Raw genomic sequence first — 24,685 nt, forward strand, 5'->3', positions numbered from 1 at the left:
TTAATCAGGGGTTTATTGAACACATCACAGTAACTGAAGGGCTGTACCATACCAGCACTTGTCTTTTAGTAAAAGAATGACAACTGTTTATTAAAATCAATTCTAGGGATGTTTGGGAATTCAGAATCCCTTAGGCAGCTAATACAATCTTCCTTACTAAGGTCATGGGTGGTTAGTATTTGGACTAGAGTCATCAACTATTGAGTACATCTAATTATAATTAAATCCAAGAAGTTACCCACATTCTTTTTTTCTGGAATTACCTCACACACTACTTAAAATCAGTGAGTAGCCCATAGCTAGGACTTTTTGGTAAGGTGATAAGAAATTTGGCTGTGGAGGAAAGTCTTGATCAAAGTTGAACCTAGAATTAAAACTATATTACAGGCATACCTTGTTTTATTGTGCTTTGCTTTATTGCACTTCCCAGATCCTGCGTTTTCACCAACATGGAGGCAAGACCCTCTGTCAGCAGCAAAATGAGAACTCACGAAGGCCCAGATGATTAGCATTTTTTAGCAATACAGTATTTTAATATTAAGGCATGTGTATTATTTTAGACAGTACTATTTTACACTAAATAGACTACAGTATAGTGTAAATGTAACTTTTATATGCACTGGGAAATCAAAAAATTTATGTGACTCACTTTTATTGTGATACTTTATTGCAGTGCTCTGGAACGGAACCCACAATGTCTCTAAGGTGTGCCTGTGGCTCCATTCAGACTGGTTTCCCTGTTAGTGTACCTTGTATAAAAACCAGTTCTTTTATAAATTTAAATGTGAATATTCACACATGCTCATTTAAAAGAATGTTCATTATTAAACCTTTACTGGGGGTTCAGAAGGGGTAAAATGTACTTACATTTCCCTCTACACCCACTCCTTCATACTTCAACTTACTACTTGCATTCTACTAAAAATGCTATCCCACTATACCAGTAGTTCTCAGCTGAGGACTGTTTCCTCCCATTTGGCAGTATCTGGAGGTACATTTAGTTGTCACAAATGGGGGGGGTGGGGGGGGAGGTGCTACTGGCACCTAGTGGTAGAGGCCAGAGATGCTGCTGAGCCTCCCACACTGCACAGGACAGCTCCACAGCCAGGAAAATCTGGCTCCAATTGTCAGCAGTGTTGAGGTTGAGAATCTGTTTTAGGCCATTAAAACCAGGTAGAATTATCCACCTTATTTATGGCCACCCTGTGTTATACAAGTGTTTCTCAAACACTTAACTGGGCACATAATTATTTGAGGAGTTTATGAAAGCCCTATACCTCTTTTTGGCCTTGTTTTAAACAAATAATTGAGCTATAATCACCAAAGTTAAAAAGGAAAAATCATTTTTCTTCCACAAATTAGGTTTCATATATATATATATATATATATATATATATATATATATATATATATCCCAATATATTTATGATTGGTTTAATTAGTGGAAATATACTACTAGATAGAACTCAACAAAAGAATTCATTGAAGCATTTGTGCTCACTTCATTATAGGAAAGCTATGTTTGAAAAGCATGTATTGAAAGAGAGTTAAACGTGCTTTTATGTATCTATCGTCCTTAAAAAACAAACAAACTTGTATTCTACTGATATTTGAGGTAAAAATTCCACAGCTGTTAAAATTGATCAGTTATATAACATTGTATTATGCAATCAAAAGAGAAGCAATTTGGAATCAGATTCAGGTTTTGAAAATAGCACTTCCTTAGATTTGGTAAATGAAAAGATTGATTTTTAAACCTTATTAGAAAATTAACTTCATTGATTACTAGAAAATGCTCACATTTAAAACACTGGCTTTATTCAAATACTACCCATCTGTATATTAAAAAACAAGCAGGTTAGAAGTAAATGTTTTATTCTTCCAACTAAATTCCAGTACTACAAGGGCAGTAAAACAATGATACACAGGGGGGAAAAATGCAGCAATAAACATTTGTTAAAAAGACTGATAGAATAAATAAAAACTACAGAGAAAGAGAGAGAAGGAGAGAGAGAAGAAGAGAGAGAGAAATCATATAAACCCATTCTGAAACCCCAAGAAGTCCTGGAATACAGAAATGCCCTCCTCCACTATTTCACAGGAAGCACTGTAGGCTATTTGCTTGATAATGTCCTGGGATTACATTCTAAATTATTAATAACTGGTTACATCTTGGTTGTAGTGCACAATTAAAATCACACTAACTTCATCTGAAGTGTCATTCTACAGTTTTATTTACACAACCAGTGAAGGGCATGTTCTTAGAATACCAGCTTTAATCCTTTTCAAACATATTAATATAAGAAGCCAAATTGTAATGATACAGCAAATGAGGCCACTGGTATTAATACAGGTAGCAAAGGTCCACATCCAGGTTGTACTGACATCAGGGAAATTTCCAAAACCAGTTGCTGCCTAAGAGTGGTTGCCACTGACAAAAGCTTGAAATAACCTGTATTCACAGGGGGGTGTTGGCATTGCTGCGTGTCATAATTGGGACCTCTTGCAACAACTCAACAAGGAACAAGGCAGCCCACAAATGCAGAAAATGTGATTCATGAAACATCTAAAGGGGGAGAAAAGGAAAATTAGTGCAAAGTCCAGTTCAAAATTCAAACACATACCAGATCTTTATCCCTAATACTGCCCTACGTATTTAAGTAACCAAAAATAAGCCTTAGTAAACTTTGCTGCCTATTTCCTCGTTTTGTTTAATTTTCTTCTTGGGTATGAAGATAATTATATATTATAGTAAATGTCTTCTCCTTAAAAAATTGTCTTGTTTTCAGTTCATATATACAATACTTACAACTAGCAGGCTGTTCTCCATATCGTCGCATTATTTGATCATGTGTAAACTTCACAAATGCATCATATTGTTCTAGAAATAAAAGGTACATGTCAATTACATGACTTGCAAAATGCCCTCTAATAAAATAAGAGCCAGATAAGCTCGGAAAAATACAACACGTATAGTGAAACAATTCTAAACTGGCACTTATCACACAATAATAGTATATCAAATGGAAACCAACATTTTAGTCAAAATCACACCACCTCATAGGCTGCATGGGGATTATTTCTTAATCTATTGAAAATAAAAGGCTTGGAGGAGAAAAGGTATCTTTCTACTCTGAAAGTTTATTATAAGTGGTCTATGAAAGGCAATTTATTGCAATGAGAGGAAATAAGACACCAAAAGCTAAAAAAATGACACACCCAAAAACATACACCTAAAACGTAATCAGATGCCACAGAAGATGTTATATATAACTAAACAAATTCTCTTGCTTATATTAGCACTTTGATTTAACTCTTAAGAATCAAACAACTTATACAGTATTGATATCCAGTAAAATCTGTGCCATAAAAATCTGGAGGGGAATTCTGATTAAGTTGCCATACATAACAAATTTTATTTACTGCAATTAAGTTACCAAATTTTACTAAAAAATTTTTTTGAAATAAGACTTGATACACTCAAGTGATGTACATAGTGCCAGTTAGGTTATTTCAAGTTTCTAGACTTATGGCAAAGTTATGAAACACAAAATCCAAATATCCAACCAAACTGAGGTAAACAGTCAAAGTCAAGTTTTTAGCACAGGGACATCAAAAGAAAAATCTAGTTCACTAATAATACTGCTGCTGATCTACATGGCTAACAAATACTATGTCTTGAGGTCACTAAAGAGGGCCATGAGTGAGCTACATAAATGTTCATTTCCTTTCGTGAACTGAAATTCTCTGGTTCTTGGAAAAAATATTGTACCAGTGTACAGAAAGTAATTTAAATGACATGAAGTATGCGTGGGAAATAAGGCATTTCTTACGGTGAGTTTCTGGGGGACTAGAGATAATCTCATACCTGCAAGTTTTGTGTTCAGTATTTCTTCATACTCTTCTCGAACTTTCTCTTCACGTTCTTTCAACAAACGTTCACAGATCATCCCAACCTGCCGTAGGGTGAATAAGGGCTGCTCTTTTTTTAACGGTGAGGATGTTTCAGAGGAAGTCCCTGTGTAACATGAACAGCAACAAGAGGCACCTGATTTAGAGCTATCCTAGCAAGTGTCTTCTAACACAGGAGGTGGCATTTGCATCTTTTGCTTGTGACTGGAAAAACATAGCAAGATGTATACAATCAAATATAAAGGAAAAAGTCTGAAAGGGAGTGGAGAAAACTACAAAATAAAAACAAAAACTTTATGTTTGTTTGTATTTTGTAGTTTTCTCCACTCCCTTTCAGACTTTTTCCTTTATATTTCCTTTATAAACAAACTTAAAGTTTTTGTTTTTTTATTAGGGATACTAGTCAGGAGTCCACTTTGTAAAAATAAATACTGAGAATATATCCCATAATACTCAGTATTTTGTGGTTTTAGAGTCCTTCAGAGTCCAGAGATTATTAATCTAACAGCCACTTGGTATTATCAGATGATACTAAATATAAAATATTTCTTCAAAATGCATTCTTCTTAAAGTATTACTTAAGGCATTCGATTTCCCAAAAACATTCTTCCTTTCTCAAAACACCTGAAATATATCTTTTTGAGAACTCGGGATTAAGATAGCCATCCATTATGACAGCCATTGCTGCACACATTCCTGCTTTGTGTGTCTGTCTCTGCTGCAGCCCTAATTAGTCTTTTCACCTGCTCTTTATAACCTGCCGTGGCTGGGACCAGTTAACTAACTATGCTGGTTAGAGCTGTGATTATCACAAGAATAGGGTATACCGGAGCTTTATTACCAGCCAAAGTAGTCCATAACTACCACTAAGGCTATCTTTTATTTACTTTCAAATTCCCAGCTTCATTGAGGCTACCAGTTAATTGATCTTCTAAGAAATAAACTGACCAATGGATAATGATCTTCATTTCCTGCTGATATAGTCTAGTCTACCTTTACTTCCCCTTACATTTCTTTCACCTACTTACTGTATTTTGCCGTGTATAATATGTACTTTTTGCCTAAATTTGTGAGGGAAAAACAAGGATGCACATTGTATGTGGGTAGTACTAATTCCGTATCTATATAAATGTTTTTAATTCTTTTATTTATACTTATGAGTTAAAAGTATAACTCCAGAATCAGTAACAATATCTGTATGCAAAATAATACCCTAGAATATGATCATCGGTTTTGTTGAACTTACGACTATTTGTAATTACGAAGAGTTCTTGGCCTTCTACGATGCATAAATGTTGTAAATTTGTTACAGGTACATAAAATTTCTTGTACCTTGTATCTGTGCTTGTGTTTTGTAATTTGTTATATAAAATTTCTTGTACCACAATATGTTGAAAAATAAATGCTAAAATTCCTTTATAATGCAAAAAAGAAGTACCTAAATGTAAACAAATAAAAATTTGAATTAAAAGATAAAATGAAAGATTTCTTTCCTGAAAGTTTGGGCCAGAAATGTGGGTGCCCATTATACACGGCGAATACGGTATACCTGGCCTCCCAAATCGGCAGGAGTACTGTAGAATTTAGTTTTGAACAAGTTCATGTCTCCTAATCTAACTTTATTTCACTGTTTTATAGCCTTTGCATGTTTGTTTGTTTTTGGCTTTTTTTTTTTTTCATTCTGGCAAGTTTTCCCATCCCTGTAGGCAACTACTGTCACAAAACAAACTTTTGCTGAGAACTTTACTAAAGGTAAGAGTACTTCTGATGGCTCTTTTCCAGCAAGAAACTTTACTTCCCCTTCAGTTCAAATAGCCCTCACTTTCCTGCCCGTTTTTTTAAAAGTATATTTGCAAATTACTCCCTCCCACAAAAGGTAGGTAAAAACAACATACTCTCAAAGAATCCATTTTTAGGAATCCTAACAGGACAAGTGCATGAGGGTATATGCACAGGGACATTTTTGTAAATAGTGTGAATCTAATGGTTACATAGTTATTAGAAATCCATAAAATGGCATAGTATTCAGCCATGGCAAGGTACATGTATACCTAACAGACAAGCACACGGTGTACTGTTACTTTTTTTTTTAATGGAGGATGCATATCATAGCACTATAAGGAAAGTCCACTTAGGGGATTTTATATACACGTGGCTGTCTTTCAGTAGTGAGAATCCAGACAGCAATTACTTATTTTGTACCATATTTTTAAGAGATCATGCATTATTTGTATTAAGTGTTTAAAAAAAAATCAAGCAGAGAAATAGGAGCTTGACTGAATAAAGGATTACCTGTTCCCATACTAAATAACATTTCCTTTCACTTAGTTTATTGTTACCTGGTGAAGCTGGTCCACTGAGGAGAAATGCATGTGGCTGTGCATCAGAAGTACAACATGGATCCGTCTGTTGGAAACTAGCTTCTAAATGTCTTCTCTTCTGCATGCGTTTATACTCTTGTTTTATGTTGTACAGAATTTGTTCTAAGAAAAAAGTTAAAATTTGGCAAGATAAAACTTTCAAGTTTAAACAAAAAAAAGGTGGGGTTTCCAACAATTATTTAGTAGAACCAATCTACTGAAAATACTCTCTTCAAATAATATCCAGAAAACTGATGTTCTGGGAGGGATAAATTTCAGCATTAATAGTGGGCACTCATTTAGAAACAGCACATACACACGACCTGAGATTCAGCTATTCCACAATACCATTCTTTTTGAGCACGGATTAGCAAAAAAATAAGTTTTTTCACCCCATGTAAAAATAAGGGGAATCTGTGAACTAAAACATACAACTTAGGTTCTTTAACAGTCACAAACTCAAAGGTCATTTATTCACCACATATAGAACTATTAAACTAACAGGCTTTTCCTAGACCATAAATATTAGGTTGGTGCAAAAGTAACTGCGGTTTTTGCAATTGTTAACCTTTTAAACCACAATTTCTTTTGCACCAACCTAATAATTAGAAGTGGGGAGGGCTATGTATATACAAGCACATGCCAGTGAAAAGTGACTGCAGGTCAACAAAATGACAGAACAGATGGGAACTAAAAAATTATACATTAAATGGTCATAACCATTAATATTAAGATAAACAGAACCTATGAATATTACAGCATTAACAGTAAAGTTTTGTTCGGAATCTTGGGGGTACAAACCCATGTAAAGTGGTTGCTACATTACAGGGACTCAGGAAGAACCACTACACCACAGATCCATTATCTTCAACCACAATCATGGAATCGGGTAAAATTATTGAGCACATCCTTTAGGCCAGTGTGATTCATTTTAGAAAGATTTTTAATTCAAAACAGTTACCATTTAGCTTCTCCAGGAAATCCCTCCCTGAGGTTCCTTGTAACAGTGATGAGATGCTACAGGAACTTAAACCCTTGTTTATACCAATTAGACTATGGTGAAACTGGTTTCATTATACATCATTTTGTGTAATGTTGTAGAACCTATCGGTGACATGAAGTGAGGACTGACTGTACACCCTAAGAAGTTAACAATCCCAATCCAAAGTTTAATTTAACAAAAATTTAAAGTTATGGTGGCAACTAACAGGCAATAAAATGATTCATAAATATAATGGAGTGTAATTTTAACAATTCTACAATGATGCATTAATTTAAAAATGAACTAAAAAACTCAATTGAAGGCTAAAGATTTATGTGAGAACAATCCTTTTTTAAAAATTAATACTGGTGGTTTTCTTAGGTATATATTTATTTCTCATGTCTCTTTTCTCACTTTATGTTGTTTCCCTAGCAAGAAGAACTTTAGGGCTTTTGAGACACAGAGGCTCTAAGGGGACATCATCAATCAGTCCCTTAAACATTTTGATTTATGCCATTTCATTATTTTAACTGGAAAAAAAAGGGAAAGAAAAATGGCAAAAGATACATCCATTTATGATTCCATTTATGTAAATATAAATACTATGTGTAAATAAGCCTGTTTACATATACATGAGTGTGCATCTTAAGCACAAAAATCACACATTGGAATGATTAACTTTCAGGTTGGTTTTGTGAGGGATGCTTTAGCTATAGTTAATATTTTTCAGAATGTTAACACATTTGTTTAAAGTTATTTTCAGGGCTGGCCCGGTGGCTCAGGTGGTTAGCGCTCCATGCTCCTAACTCCGAAGGCTGCCGGTTCGATTCCCACATGGGCCAGTGGGCTCTCGACCACAAGGTTGCCAGTTCGATTTGATTCCCACAAGGGATGGTGGGCTCCGCCCCTGCAACTAAGGTTGAACATGGCACCTTGAGCTGAGCTGCCGCTGAGCTCCCAGATGGCTCAGTTGGTTGGAGCGCATCCTCTCAACCACAAGGTTGCCACTTCGACTCCCACAAGTGATGGTGGGCTGTGCTCCCTGCAACTAGCAACTGGGCAACTGGACCTGGAGCTGAGCTGTGCCCTCCACAACTAAGACTGAAAGGACAACAACTTGACTTGGAAAAAAGTCCTGGAAGTACACACTGTTCCTCAATAAAGTCCTGTTCCCCTTCCCCAATAAAATCTTTAAAAAAAAAAAAAAAAAGGTATGTGCCGTTTCTTTCTATTCATTTGAAATAGTTTGTAATTTAGAAACAAAGTTACTGGTGTGAAATAAAACGGCTGTCTATTGAACAGTTAAGCTCCTTGATAGAAATAGGTTTCCTAAGATTCACAGAGGTGTCCAATAAAACTAGTGCAACATCCCATACCAACCTTGACAAGCTCACATGCTCACATATTCTTATTATTTAATAAAAGAACTCTTTCAGTAGCAATATTCTAAAAGGTTTCAAAGTAATGATGGTTTGATCTCTGACAGACAGCAATCTTCATTCATCACTTTCTGCTCCAAGCTACCATCACCCTGATTACTCAAAGCATCCTAAAGTTTATTCACAACCAGAAACTTCAAATGTACTAGCAGAGTAAGCTGACTGTAGCATCTTCTGTATGACCTGATTCTTAGATCGCCACACAACTGTTCTTCGGTTATTTTAGTTTTCCTTTTGCTTCACAAAATCAACCAAAGCACAACTAAGATGTACCAAAAGAATAGTTGTAACAAATTTAATGTGTTCTTTTAATAGTCGCAAAAAATACCTAGCCTACCATTGATTAAATTTTTTAAAAATTTAGCTTCATAAACCATACAATAAGAGGCATCACAAAAAGCTAAGGAATTGTAAGACGTAATTTACAAATGAATCCACCAATTTAAATGTATACTTCAATGAGGTCTGACAAGTGCATACATAATCTTGGAACCACCACAGCCATAATAAATAACTTTATTACCCTAAAAAGTTCTCTCATGCTCCTATTCACCACTGCCACTGCTACTCATCTATTGTAACTATAGTTTTGATTCTTCTAAAATTTCATATAAATGGAATCATAAAGAGTGTATAGACTTTTGTGTCTGATTTCTTTCACTCAGCAAAATGCTTGAGATTCATACATGATATTATTGCATGAATCAGTCATTCCTTTTTATTAATGATTATTCCATTATGTGTGAAATACTCATGAACTTATCCATTCTCCTTTAATGGATTGTTTCCAATTTGGGGCTATTATGAATATTCAAGTACAAGTCTATGGGTGGCCAAATTTTCAATTCTCTTGGGTAAATACCTATGAGTAGAACTGGACAGCCTGATAATATGGTGCATGCATGGCTTTACTCTAAATTGCCAAACCACTTTCCAGAGTAATTATACCAGTTTGCATTCCCACCAGCAATGAATGTTCCAGCTGCTCCACATCTTTGCCAGCACTTGGTATTCTCAGTCAGAGCTGAAGAATTTCGCGTGCTATTGCCTGCACTGCTTTTTACATCGAATATGATGCAACTATGTCATCTAAGCCTCACTGTGCCCTCAAATGCTCTAATAGTGGAGATACACGATCAACACTGTCATGCAGTGACTGGTCCAATTCAACTTGACCAAGATCTCAGCAGCACAAGTAGCAAACAGCTAACTGGAAGCCTCAAGCTCAATTTATCTCAGTGCAGAGGTATAAGCAGTTTTGAAGCTGTAACTCAAGAAATTTCCCAAGATTCAATTCAATACCATAACTCACATTTTAAGCTCAACCTAGATACTTGCCTGACTGAAGCTGTTTCCATACCAGCTAAAGGCCTTCCATCCATCTACAAAGTTAGTCTTAAAATACTTAAATCAAGCCATCTCTTATCAAACTAGCAAGTGACATTTTATTCCCAGTATATGAAACATCTGACATTGTGTTACCTACACAAGTTATGGTCCATTAAAGAAAAAACCAAAGCTTCATTTATATGATCAGTTGCACATTTCAGTTTTAATCATGCAGCCTTCATACTTACAAAGCACAGACCCAAATTTGCAGCAAAATATGTGGTTATCTGCATGATAATCTACACCACAAATGGTTGTATATCACTTTTCAAAATCCTAAAAACTACATCACTTTTACCACAGAATACTGCCAAGACTTTTCCACTGTACTGTGCTAAGTGACAATCATTACTAGCAAGTTCTATGACTAATGGCATTTTCATTCCCAAATCTAGTAAATGCCACTGAGATTGAGGAGAATAAAACTATTCTTTAACAGATTATCAATGAGCCAGCATTTACTCCTTTGGGATACTAAAAAAACAAAACAACCAAAAATCTAGGTAAATGTGAAAAGAAAAGGCCTGGCTTGACACAATATTAAGCCTACTTCCAAACTGTTTTACTCTTCTTAGTTGCCAATGATTACTTAGAAAGCCTGGATACAATGAGTAAGATCAACAATATAAGCAGGAGAAAGCAGCTGATAGGATAAAAACGTAACTGAGCTGATGTTAAGAAAAACAGCATTAAGATGGGACTGAGAGCAAAAGGAGGAATATGGATTTAGAAGAAACTAAAAATATGTTTAAAGGGAACCACAAAATTGGGAGAGGCGAGGAACTAAGTATCTTTTTTTCTAGAGTCCATAAAATGTCTTAAAAATCTGTGACATGTGACACTAAACTTTTGGCCTAGAACTGTATAGACTTACTGTTTTCCTACTGATGTCATTAGTAGGCCAAACATCAAGTTTCATTACAGTTTTAAGTATAAGACCCCTTTTTTCCACCTTATATGCTAAGTTTTCAATGGCATATCATTTTGAAAAAACAAAATGAAGTTCACTTCAACAGATAAACAATGGGGTTAAAATAAATCTTCAAAGTCTGTCAGTTCTAGGCAGGAACACAAATGAAATGGAAAACCTGTACACAAGTAGAGAAAACCTGCAGTAGCCATTAAGACCTAAAACTAACAAAATGTTCCAAGTAAGACCAAATCTAGAGCTCTGAACTACATACTTGACATTTCCATGGCTACTTTATAAATTAAAATACACAATTAAGAGTTGCTATGGAGGCCAATCTCTGTAAACCGACTATTTTCCCATAATCATCTGTTCAGAAACTAACAGTTCTTATGTTCTCCTTGAAGGAACCTTAAGGACAATGTTGCTATCTAGCCATGAGCTATCTAAGGAAAAAGAATGTGCTTTAACATTATTGCTATGTACCAGGGACCTGAAACCAAACTAACACGACTGTGAACTTATATCTAGTTTTACCTTCTACTTGAATTAATATGAATCCTAATTAGCATAATATAGCTGGGCACAATTATATAAACATTAGGGTATTATCTACAGTACTTCAAAAGCAACTGGCTTAGATTTTAAATTTACATTATATAGTATTTTACTGTTTAAGAAGCATTCATTTAGTTCCTAGAAGAGGAAGAAACACTATAATCACTATAGGTCAAATTCTATTATTTCACTAGTACTATAATAGCCAATGATTATTAGGTTGGTGCAAAAGTAATTGCGGTTTAAAATAATTGCAAAAACCACAATTACTTTTGCACCAACCTAATATTTGAAATAAATGACTCAATTAGTTAAAATCCTGCAGGTCTAAGTATAAATTTTACAAATTAGCTGCACCATGGGAGTCACTAGCGCAGAGCCCAACAACACTCAATCAGCAGGTGTCTCCTCCCTGACATCCAAGAAGTTTCACGCTTCTATTTTATATTACACTAGATTCTAAAGGGATATGTTAACACTGTTGATTTTGCTGTTTAGCTTTATACTATCTGCAAGTATATCCTCAAATTGCTTATAAGCTAGAAAAATACAGAATAGTAAGAACCAAAAAAGCAATCAATGGGGAAGAAGAAGGGGGAAACTGAACCACCCAAAACCCAAAACATGCATGTTACAGAAGACATTTGGTGCCAAGGCAAGAAGTCCAGCCTGGGACTTCATGGTTAAATTCCAATTAACCATGGCCACGTAGGCAAGGTAAGGTTTGTAAGGACAGAGAGCAGACTCCCTGAGAAGGACTCCAGGGCATTTCAATCAAGCTGAAGAACAAGCCTGTTTTCTACAGCAACTTATTTATTACGATACACAAAACATATACCACCCCCCGCCCCCACAGCACACTGATGATTCACAGGCTAACATGTTTGGCTTCAACACTCTTTTTACAAACAAGTGTGAATTTGTGGCCAACATTTAAAAGTTGGGTGATTTTACATTAAAAGTAAGGTTTTTGTTGGCTGTTGGGGGTGGGGACTGAATATGGTAAAATTAGCTAAGAGTGGCTGCTACCTTTTGGGCCTAAGTTCTCAAGTGCTTTTAAACTTCAAATTCACATGTCAATCACCTGGGGTTTTTTTTGTTTTTTTGTTTTAAATGAAGACAGAGATGGCGCCTCAGACTGCATTTTTAATAAGTTTCCAGGTGACAGTAGCAAGGTTGGAATTCATTGGTTCCCACCTAATTTACTTCACTCATTTATATTATTTGCCTGGAACTATGGGCATTTAAGTTTCTATGCCCTGCTTAAAACAGTAACTCCTCTACTATGGCAATTAAAAAGAAAAGTGCTTGGTTTATTTATTATTGGACATACCAGGAAATGGAGGGGAGGAGAAGCAGTAACAGCAGAGATTATTACAAGTACAAAAATATTAGTTCATTTTCCCACCTTCACTTGCATGGCTGTAGTTCTGTTGTAGACACACTCCTCCCTAGCAGGAGTATAGTCTGTAAATCAATTTAAATTTGACCTACCTCAGGAGACTCATTACGTGACATTAACATATATATATATTCATTTTTCCTAACACCAAATTCATATTATGTAATTATTATTTTTATTTCTGCTTTAAAAAAGCAATTAAGACTACCATTCACACCAGAAGGCACTGATTGGGAGCCCAGACATCTTTTGTTTATCCCATACATTTTGTAAATTAGTTGTGAATATTTAAAAGTCAACAGATTTCACAAAAATTCTTACTGCGCTGGAGGGAGGGCTACTGGGAAGCTCTGACAATAAAAGGTCCAAATTCCCCATGGCCCGAAACTGAGAGGAGTGGTCTAAACTAAAGATGTAAATTGAGTCATCTGTGAGGGGTACTGAAGTCAGAAGCACGCATGTGATTGCTCAGGGAGCTATTAAGCTAGATAGGAGTTGAACCTAGAACTAAGGAACTCTTGTTTGATAGTCAGATGAAGACAGAAAGCAGCCAGTGAATGAAGTGTTCTTACAGAAGGGGGAAAACAGTATTTAAAAAAAAAAAGAGTGGGTGGAGCGGGTTCTCAGTGTGCTGTAAGAAAGGTGAACAAGATGAGGACTCACTGTGTGCTATGCAAGTCACTGGTGACTAGACAAGTGGCACATAAATACAAGAGTAGGAGTGAGTTGAGAACCCAAGAAATGGAAACAAATAGACTATGTGAAAGCTTTTTGAATTTGTTTTGAAGTGGAGGAATCTGGATGTCTGCTGAAGGAAAATGAGCATGTTTTACTTACTTTATAATGCAAGGCTTAACAATATTTAAAACTAAAAGCAAAGGTCTGGCTGAGAGAGAAAAATAGTCAAGAGGATAATGTTCCTTTGGAGAGAAGTGGGATCCTTCCCTCCCTATGTGAAGTGCTTTAATTACCTCATTTAATCTTCCTCAATACTATTAATGTAAGTGAAACAAGTAGGCACAAATGTTGGCAGTGTTTGGTGCTGGGAAAAATTAAGAAGCTGCCATTTAATGGCTTCTATTTTTTCTGAGAAGTAGAAGGCAAGGGTATTTATTCACTGAAATGACAGGATTGCTAGACAGCGTAAAAAGTCACATTTGAGATGGCCCTATTGTGACAGTCTTCAGTACTCAGGGGCAGGAAAGCTCAATCATCACAACAACCCTAGGAGGGCGATACTACTATCACCATGTGCATAATTTTATAGAGGAGGAAAACGAAGCTCTGCTTCAATGTCTTCTGAAAGGTCACACAGCTGGATTATGGCAAAGCCAACCCTGAGCTCAGGGCCTAAACTCTTAACATCTACTCCCCTCTCACGTATTGTATTGTATTATATACTACACACACCTAGCCAGTATTCCACAGGTACCTCAAGTTACAATAAAGCACAACAAGGAAAGCCAATTTTTAAAAAACAGGATGCCAGTTAGAACAGGTGAATTACTACCATGTATTATTGATACTTCATACTACGTAACTTCAAATTATGACTGTTAAGAAGGTAGAAACCAAATCGGAGGATAATTCTCATCTACCTACAAATTTGAAACTATTATCACTGGCTATAACAAAATAATTAAAAGAAATCTTCTTGTTACATTCAGATATTTACGTAAGGGATGCTTCAAGAGTCTCTAAATTGCCTCGACATAGGCTAGGCATCTATATCTAACCAGAATGTTTTACTGGTGTTTTGAAAGTAAGGAAGTATTCTAAACTGGTAGATCAGCCTTGCCATACAGGACTGATTACAATGTCAGCCTCTGATAATGTACTATTTTCACGTTGGGCCATGGATGGATTGTTATTGGGTTCCCCTGTTCTGTCATAGCACCCTAAAACCTCCTATACTTTAAATTAATTATACTACTTAGAAAAGTTTTTCTTCCAGAGAATTATATTTTAGTATTAGGAACAAGGCAATCCTCTATAAAAATTAAAAGGCAAACAGTAAAAGGGACAGTAAAGTTTTAAAAATTGGCTTTCTGCAATCTTTCAAATTCTACTCTATATTCTATTCTTCAATTGCTAGATCATTGCCACAATACTTATTAATAAAAAAAGAAAAAGAAACAAAAGAAAGGAAATCAACTCTTCCAGGTTCCTCCCTCGCACCTTTCTCCTTAGTTTGATTTTTAGAGGGAGTTTTCTAAGAATTAACATTAATGAAAATGAATTGTAACTAAAGTTAGAATACACATCATAGACTGAGACAATTTCAGAAACAGCCGATAAACAAAGTTCAACATTCACCCAAAAAGAACCTTTTTCTTGAAGGTTTCAAAAGTAGTAAATGTGTAATTTAATCAGTATTCCAATCTCAGTATTTAAGCTGCCAAAGGTGAAAATAATGCTAATGTGGATAAATGTCCACACGGAATTAAAATAGGTATATTGATAAAGCATAAAGATTACAGTATTTTTATACAAGTTTAGCTAGCTAATAAAAGTATTAGCAGTGGCAACTCTATCAGTCTCTAGAGAGACTTTCTGTCTTTGCCTAACCAGCACAGTATGGGGAACTCAAATGAGGTTCATAAAAGCTGAAGTGACTTCTAGAGTAAGTATTTAGATTTTTTAATAATGTTGAGAAAAAACAGGTACTTGCATAGACCTAGAAATGAAAAATTAAGTCAAATCCAAAAATTGTATTAATAGAAACATTACAATTTTAATAAAATCAGAATGTTGCAAAGCACTAGTACATTTCAGGATGATCTGGCCTATGACACTTGTGACAAAAACTTATGACTTATGGTTTTTAAAAAAAGGGAGGAAGAAATTAAGTTATATTCCAAGACAAACTACAAGTATATTATGAGCTGTTTTTCTAGTACTGGAATGTTAAAAACCATTACCACCATCCCCCAAAAAAGCCTGTCATCGCAAGAAAGACTACACAATCTGGCACACTGCAAAGTTCTGATCAAACGGCTCAAAATAAATATCAAAGTTAACGATTTTGACATACAGTAGAATTTTAATTTACCTTCAAGGATTATCTCCCTGCTCAATAAAGCTGCTGCAACATCTTATCACATGAGAAATTTGCTGTAAATTAAAATAATTCAATTCTTTTAGAAATAAAAGATCAGAACTTCATAATATAAAATACTGTCTCCTAAAAGTCTTTAAAAATGTGTTTTTTCAAATGAGCAAATCTCTGAAAAAGGTAAAAGCCTTGTAAATGGGGCTATTTCAAATTTTATAATGCACATAATCCATGTTTACCATCATTGCCCAGAAAGATCAGGGAATACTGAGACATATACTTCAAGTGCCTTAGGAAAAGCATTGTTCGAAGTCTTAAACTAACTGCTGTATTTATTAACACTACCCATTTGTCTGAGTCACAATTTAAAAAACCATACATTGTCACAAAAAAAGTCTTTAAAAATTGGCATAGATGAGAGGGGTAGAATTGAAATTACGTTTTTTCAAAAACTGCATCATCTCTAAGAACCTTGGGAAATGCCAAGGCTTACCTAATTCACAAATACAATAAACATTTTTAAACTTTATTTGTGATAAGGCATTGTAACTAAGAGAGAAGGTATGGCAGATAATAACAACTTTGGAGTCATGTTCAAACTACACAAAGATTCATATGACCCACCTACCCCCTCAAAATCCATGGGCGTTCCTGTTCACGATCTATTTGCTACAAGATGGATCACATTGCTCGGGTGTGTTTAGAAGTGGAGAAATACTGGTAAGCTGAGTGCTAGACTCCCTACACTCAGCAACAATATTAAAGATAAATCTTTCAAACTAAATTCATTTGTGAAGAACTCTTCTGCAGATGCCAGACTGGTTCATATAGGCTTAAGCAAGTGTTTTGAAACCTACCTACTGTTTTGAAAATAGGTAGTCTTCTCAAAAGCAAGAAATTAACCATAGTTTCAAGTATTCATAAAGAACATATTGTGAGTCAACAGTACGAGTACAAATACCAAGACTGCAGGGACCATAAGTTGGTTAATTTAGTCATAGGTGCTTGAAAAGACCCACCCCAACACCATTTTCTAGGTTCACGAACCAACTATCCAAGAGGTCCAAACTTAACCCATGCTATTATTCTGAAAGTTATCAAATTTCTTTTCAAATAGGAAAAACATGGAAAACTAGGCCCTTCCACTGAATCTCGTCTCATCCTTTCAAAAAAGCATTGCTATCACTGTGTCTTCCTGGGTCTATTTAAATAAACTCTTAGGAAAGACCTACCTCAGTAACACATAGTATATTTTTTTTCCTATAAAGCCATTCAAGGACTGAAGACACCTGTTATTCTCTTTTACATCTCATATTATGTCTCTGTGGCAACAACGGTAGCGAGTAGCATCTATACCTAAAGAAGGGCTAACTTCTCTCTGATCTAGCCATATTTACCCGATGTGTTTCTGTGCTCAAGTTAGGCTTCATTTTTCTACTTTCAAAACAAAATAGCTCAATAATGAATACAACTGGATTCTGCTTTTAATGGCCATAAACTTACAGGATTCTTAAATGCATAATTCATAGAACCATAAAATAACTGAAGCTACATACATAGCGCTAAATAAAATATCAGGTTTAAAATCCCAAGTACAAAGACCATTAAAAAACAGTTTATTTGCCAAATCCACCGAGAAACTAGAAGCAACTTAACAGCTGTCTAAATAACCACAAAATATTAAGAACACTTCTGGCTCAATATAAATGACATCTGAAGTGAAATGCTGCCTTCTCCAATAGAATCTCATTTGTTTGCCTAGAACCATTTATACTTCATTTAAGCCAGCTGGTGTCTCTGTTTGCTGGCAAGCATCAATGTCTATTGAACAATCTAAGTTCCTGTAAACCCTTTCCCGTTCACAAACTGCAATTTCCATTTTTAATGGCAAGTTTCCAGCAAATACAATGAGTTCCTACAATGGAATTTAACTCTTCATCCAAAACCCAATTCCTACGGTGGCACTGGTAATAAGACACAAACAATGTGTACAAAAGTGCCTACCAAACTCAAACAGGAAGACAGTCACAGAAGTGGATCCACATTCACCATTCATTCATTCACTCACTCATTACACAATAATGAAAAACGTGTTGGATTTAACTATCTCTTGTAATGTTGTGTGGTATTTTGGTTTTATTAAAATAATTTTGTTTTTCAGAACGGCATAATGATCTTTTGGTTAATGGTAAAATTCTGAGATGTTTCAAAAACAAATGGATAGAAACCTTTGAATCTTTTTAACTATCTTACCAGAATGAGTGCTGACACAGCTGCTGGAGGCATTCATTTCCCCAACCACAGTCACTGCTTCCCCTCCCCCGACACACACACTCCTCCTCATCATTCACTTTTTCTTTTCCACATCTATGAGTACTATAAACTGCTGACACCCCAGACCAGGCATAAGCAAACTTTTTCTGTAAAAGACCAAACAGTAAATATTTGAGCTTTGGGAAAATACAGTTACTATCATAACTACTCAACTCTTGTTGTAGCCTGCAATAGACAACACTTTAAAAAAAGGAAAAGAAAAAGAATGGGCATGGCTGTGTCCCAACAAAACTTTATCTGCCAACGCTTTCCTTTTTCCTGGTAAGAAGTTGCAACAGCTTGAAAAATACTGATTCAAATAATAGGCATCAAGTCAAACTTTGGAATCACCTTCCTGGGATGACTAAAATAAACCAGAGTTTAAAACAGATGTCCACGTTCCTGAGACTACTAGTAAAGCCACAACATGGCTTCATCTACACATCAGAAGACACTATAAGTATCCAGAGAACAATGACAAAATAATAAATTATATACATGCTCTGAAAAAAATTTCACTTCAGGACTTTAGTTCTAAATTGTTTAAATTACATTTGAACTCACAGAAATGAAAGGAAAACAAAAGAGTTTCCGCGGTAACAATCTCAATTTGGTAAGTCACTTTCCATTTACAACCTAGATACTTATTTCAGCTAAAGGATATAATGGTACTCACTTTTGAAAAGTTTAAGAATCACCACTGTTAAGACATAAATCTAAAAATTAGGTGACTGGAAAAATTATTCCCAAGTTTGGTGACAGGAAAACTGGGAAGCTCTTTGATAACCTGCACAACACTGCAGCTCCCATTATGACATTATAACAAAACCATACGGGAGCATGTCCAAAAGTGGCCATGTAAACACAATGCCAAATTACATGAAAAATGTCATTCAAAATTAGTTTTAAAAGGAAATTTTAAAAACTTTTAAAACAATTCAAAACTTTTAACAATTTTAGCTTCTTTTCTCAAGTCAACTTTTTATGTTAATATTCAAATTAGTTGTATTAGCTAAATAACTTTTAACAAATTCAATAAAAATCAGTTAACAGTGATTTTAAGAGTTCAGGATATATCAAACTTCCCAGAATAGATGTCAAAAACTCCTTGAAGAACAGACACAGCAATAATTTGAAAAATGTGAATTTGAATTAGTAGGCTTAAACAATTATTTTACTACCCACTTAACTGAAATTTGAGATAACGTGAAGCCATATGCATTAGCCAATGCTACAAATATATCAATGAAATGACAAATTTGCAAAGGATTACAATTCTTTCTGAGTAAGTTCACTTTAAAGTGAGGACAAACGTTATAACCCCTGACAGGTTTATCATATATGCTCAAATCTCTTTTAGCATTGAGATACACTTTAAATCCTAAACCTAACACTGTATTAATTCACAGGGTAGACTGAAATTTATTGCTGGTTAGCTGGAGCTATTTTTAAGTGTCCTAATTAGTTAAGTACAGATTCCATGGTATCATTTCAATTTTCAATGATACCATTTTACTAAAACGACAAACTCGCTACAACTTTATAACAGTATATCCTTAAGTTAGATCAAATATTTAATAGAAAAGAAAGGTAGCCCCATATATTTGGGGAAGGATATTTAAAAATTTGACCTGAAAAAGACACAAAACTAAACTAAGTCAAATCCAAATGGAAGTTACAGGGTGGTATGTATTGCCCAGATTGTTTTTTTTTTAGCTAACGATAAGAAAATATCTACATCAAGCTATGAAAAGGCTTTGTCTACAGGTCATATTATTACCAAAGGCTCACACACAAAGGAAACAGGTTTATCCTACCAGCCCACAAAAGCCTATCCTAGGACTGTGCCAGGGGCACACAAGGATTTTCAGAGTATATACACTGGGCATACACACACATACAGTACAAAGCAGCCAAAAGGCATTTCCCCAGTCACTTTTAGAAAATGTTTCAAGATGAAAAGCAAAAATAGTTTGAAGTCCCTTGGAATCTTGGGTTAATTTCTTTATTATTCTCAAGGCCTAGGCTTTCTCCCATTACTTTGTTGGGCAGAAATAAAGCACTTCCAACTAAAAGTAACTGCTCAACCCCAATTTTCAACAGAATTTGCTTTTCGTTAAAAGTTCAAGTTTCTCAAGGTCCAGACGTATAGTGTGATCATATTACAGGACTCGGGAAGAGCATTTTCTTTGTTGTTGACCCTGCTAGGGAAACAGGTCTTGACTCAGCCAAAGTGGCGTTCTTGTGGGTGATTAATGACAGGCCTAGATCTCGCCCCAGTGACATCCATCCACACCCCCCCCACCCCCTTCTGTACTAAAATCAGCCATGTCTGAACTGGAGGAGGGGCTGCCGCCTTGCCTCAAACCACCCACTCCCAGAGTTAATAGCTGCAACCAATCGATTCGAGGAGACAGACATCGATATTCGAGTGAAATGTGACCCTTCTCTCGCCTAAATTTATGAATAATATCGCCCTCTCTGATCACTTCCGCTGGGGCTCTCCAGACTACGGAAACACTCAATTCCAGTCATTCGGCCCAAAGAAAAGGATCGTCCTCTTCCCCACAGTACCCGGCAAGGCACAGCCCCTACCCACCCCACCTCCCGACCCCCGCCTCCTTCACATCAAGACATTTCTATTGTGTCTCCGAGGCTGGAGGAGCTACTTTGCTAACAACGAGGACCAGTCCGGCACCCCCACCCCAGCGGCCGCATCCGGCGCCCCGGAACCCCCGTCCTCTCGCCCACCCCCGCGGGCGCGGGGCCGAGTCCCACCTGTGGTGAGGCGGGAGGAAACGTCGCCGAAGGGTGACGGCTCCATTCGGAGATATTTCTGCGGCGAGGCGGCGGCAGCCGAGAAGGAGGCGGCGGTGGCCGCGGCCGCGGACGACGGGGAGCAGGCGGCCGAGGTGGGCGCCGACAATGGCGCACATCGTCTCCGCTTTGGGGACGCTGGGCTCAGCAGCGGATCGAAATCCAGAGTCCTTTTCAGAGTGGCTCCGCACGCCATGGCCGGGGCAGCTGAGGTGCCGGGCTCGGGTGGAGTCGGGAAGGGTGACGGGAGGGGAGGACGAGGGAAGAGGGGACTCGAGGAGAGCCTCACCGACGGGCTCAAGAGCAGAAAGGCGACTGGAGGAGCGCCGGTGAGGAGAGGAGAGCCGCCGCCGCTGCCTCCGCGGCAGGGGCAGTGGCCCGGGCCGGTACGGGCGAGAGCGGGAGGGGCGGTGTCAGCAGCTCACGCCAGCCGCATCGGGGGGGCTCTTCCGCCTCCTCAGGCGCGGATCCCCCCGGGAGAGGCTCCGGCCGCCCCCGCCGTCCGTTCGAGCTGTGCGCCGTGCCTGAGGCGCTCCTGCGCTGAGACCGGCACCCTTCGGAAGTCGATACCAGCCCCGTGAGGTGTGAGGCTGGAATGCGACTCCCAAAACACTCGAGTAGGGTCCGAAGCTTGAGGGCGCCGGTCGATGAGGAAAGATTGCAAGGCGGCAGCGGCGTCAGGAGCCCTAGCGAACACGTCCAGCCACTTCCCCCTCCACCGTACGACTCTTCCACCCGCCGCCGGCCCCAATATGGCGTCAATAACAACGCCGCCGATTCAAATCCTGCGGCGTCAGGGCGCGTGCGCATAGCAGTGGACAACCCCCCAAGCGTGCATTCTGGGAGTTGTAGGTTTTCACTGCCGGGAAGAATCCGCGTGAAAAGCGGTTAGGGAGGAGTCACGGAAACTACGACTCCCGTCATTCAAGACATGCGATTCCGAGTTCCGGGTTGGAATTTAAATCCCCCTACACGGGTTGAGTTTAAAAGGAACTAAGCAAAAGAGGAAAAAAGAGCAGGCTGTAAGAGAGTGGTGGAGAGGAAGGCGAGCGAACCGGTGGGGTGGGGAAAGCAGGCTTAAAAGACCTTTAAAATTGAGGACATAGTTCTGATATCGCTCCCACAGTGATTTAACAACCGGGAAATAGGAAACTAAGTCAAGCTCACCGTGCAAGACAGGTTAATTTCCGTAAAACGAATGCCAAAACAAAACCTGTCACATTATGGGGCTAGGAATTAATAAGATTATAGAACCTATTTAAAACAAGAGAGAACAGTAATAGTATCTGATTACAGGATCCTTGATTGAATTCGATGCTTTTGCCCTTCCCACGTAGCTGCTTACATCCAGTTAGTAATTCTGCAAAGCAGCTTTACCGTGTAAATGAATAGAATTTGAACGACGTACATAACCAAATTGTTTTGCTTTGGATAAAAAACGAGTAATATCAGAAATTATATTATTTCTGTTGAATATTGGTGTATACGTTGTGAGCAATAAAAATTACATCAACAGACATAATGAAATGAGTCTAGGCAGTAGATATTGGATCCATTTTGTAAGCAGAGAACATTTTTTCCTAAAAATTGTACTTTTAATCAGGTACCTAAAATAAGAATCAAATATAGAATTCATAAAAAAAGTGATTTGTGTAATAAACTGTCACCAGTCCTTTGCCTATTGAAGCTATCACCAGCCCAATACAAAACTAGTTATGTAAAATCCATTTTATGAAATAGCATCATTATCAAATGACCTTAGATACCAAATACTGACTTCCAATACTTATTTGTTCCTGTCATTTCTTCAGTAACTAAAATATTTTTTAAATGACTTTGTCTAGTATTCTTTACACAATTTTTAGAGAGTAGTTCAACATATTTATTCTTGTTTTATAGAATTGTTCAAAACCTCAAAGATCATCAGTCTTGATCACAATGCTTGTGTCAATAACTAAGCTGTACTAATTTTAAGATATTATACTGTTTAGAAAACATCTTTGGAAAACCAGTATTTAATGGAACAGCAGCTTAACTAAGACACTTAATAGGTAAATTTTTACTAAATTCTAAACACTCCATGAAATCTACAATAAGGTGAAATTAGCAGAATATATATATTTTATGTAAATGAGTAGGAAGGATAGGTTAACACATGGAAAACAAGTAGTAAAACATTTATGTTCCTGGTAAATATTTTCTGAAATTAAGATTTGACCTTAAATTATAGAACTTACATCAGAAAGGGAGTGTTATAAGTTGAATTGTGTTTCCTCAAATTCATATGTTGAAGTCCTAACCCTATGTATCTCAGAATGTGGCCATATTTGGAAATAGGGTCATTTCAGATGTAATTAGCTAAGATAAGGTATTACTGAAAATCCAATATGACTGGTATACTTCTAAAATGGGGAAATTTTAACACAGACAGACAGAACACCAGGTGAATATGAAGGCAGAAATCTAAGGTGACGAGTCTTCAAGCCAAGGAAAACCAAAGATTGGCAGCAAACCACTAGAAATTAGGAGAGAGGCATGGAACAGATTCTCCCTCATAGTCCACAGGAAGAACCAACCCTGCTGATACCTTGATCTCAGAGTTCTAGTCTCCAGAACTCTGATAAACAATAAATTTGTTGTTTAAGCCATCCAGTTTATGGTACTTTGTTATGGAAGCCCTAGAAAACTAATACGGGGATTGTGGTTAGCATATGAGTTAGACTGAATGGTTTGGAAAATTAGGGAAGAGTTGTATGTAAAGGTTGTAGGGGGTATCTGGTAAACTTGACATTTTAGTAATAATAGTTGCCCATTTGATCACCACCGCACAGCATATCTGCATAAGGCTCTCTGTTGTGACTGAAGAGTGACAGCACGGGGGCAGCCTCCCCTTCTACCAGTGACTAAGGAGTCTGTTCAGAAGCAGAGGGAAGCAAGGGGAATCCATCTTCATTCTCCTGTGTCTTTGCTCAGGATCTCTGCTCCACACTTTTTGCCTGACTACTTAACCTTTAAGACTCAACCCAGGCATTAACTCCTAAAGGAAGCCTTCCCCCAACACTTCAAGGCTGAATTTGCTTTATAGATTTAGAGAAAGAGACACCTATCTGCATATCTTCATCATTACCCTTACCACATCATAATATAATTGTTCACGAATCTGCCTCTCCCACCACTGTTATGCTCTCTTCAACAAATACCCATTGAGTATTTCTTAAACATTTTTAATCACCCTATCCCCCCAGTAACCCACATTATTCTTGTCCCTTAAGATAGGTATCTACTAAAATATTATAGCAACCCTTTTAGAGTAGAAGAAAGATGAAGAAAAAAAAAACCTAAGAAAATATTTCTTAGCTCAAAATAAAAAATAAAAATAATACTTGCAAGCCCATAAATCTTAACATAGTTTAGAATTAAATTTTTATTTTGTTGATCAGGAGGAAAAGAAAAGCATATTTAACACATCAATAAGTTGAGTCAGATGACATGAATCTAAATATATAGTGCAGCTAGCTAATGGATCCAGTGACCTACACAGACCACAA

At 37.0% G+C, this 24,685-nt stretch overlaps 1 protein-coding gene across 1 annotated transcript; it reads right to left on the minus strand.

Annotated features, from left to right (window-relative positions):
- Positions 1 to 1,796: 1,796 nt before the first annotated feature.
- AKIRIN2 (akirin 2) lies at positions 1,797 to 21,897 on the minus strand. Its single transcript, XM_019743280.2, has 5 exons — positions 21,099 to 21,897; positions 6,252 to 6,395; positions 3,869 to 4,018; positions 2,810 to 2,881; positions 1,797 to 2,566 (listed from the first exon to the last, which is right to left on the minus strand). The coding sequence occupies exons 1-5, from the start codon at positions 21,331 to 21,333 to the stop codon at positions 2,556 to 2,558; spliced, it is 612 nt and encodes a 203-aa protein (XP_019598839.1). The 5' UTR covers positions 21,334 to 21,897; the 3' UTR covers positions 1,797 to 2,555.
- Between the last annotated feature and the right edge of the window lie 2,788 nt (positions 21,898 to 24,685).

The sequence above is a fragment of the Rhinolophus sinicus genome, linkage group LG05, assembly GCF_036562045.2.
Source record: "Rhinolophus sinicus isolate RSC01 linkage group LG05, ASM3656204v1, whole genome shotgun sequence".
Taxonomy (NCBI): Eukaryota; Metazoa; Chordata; class Mammalia; order Chiroptera; family Rhinolophidae; genus Rhinolophus; species Rhinolophus sinicus.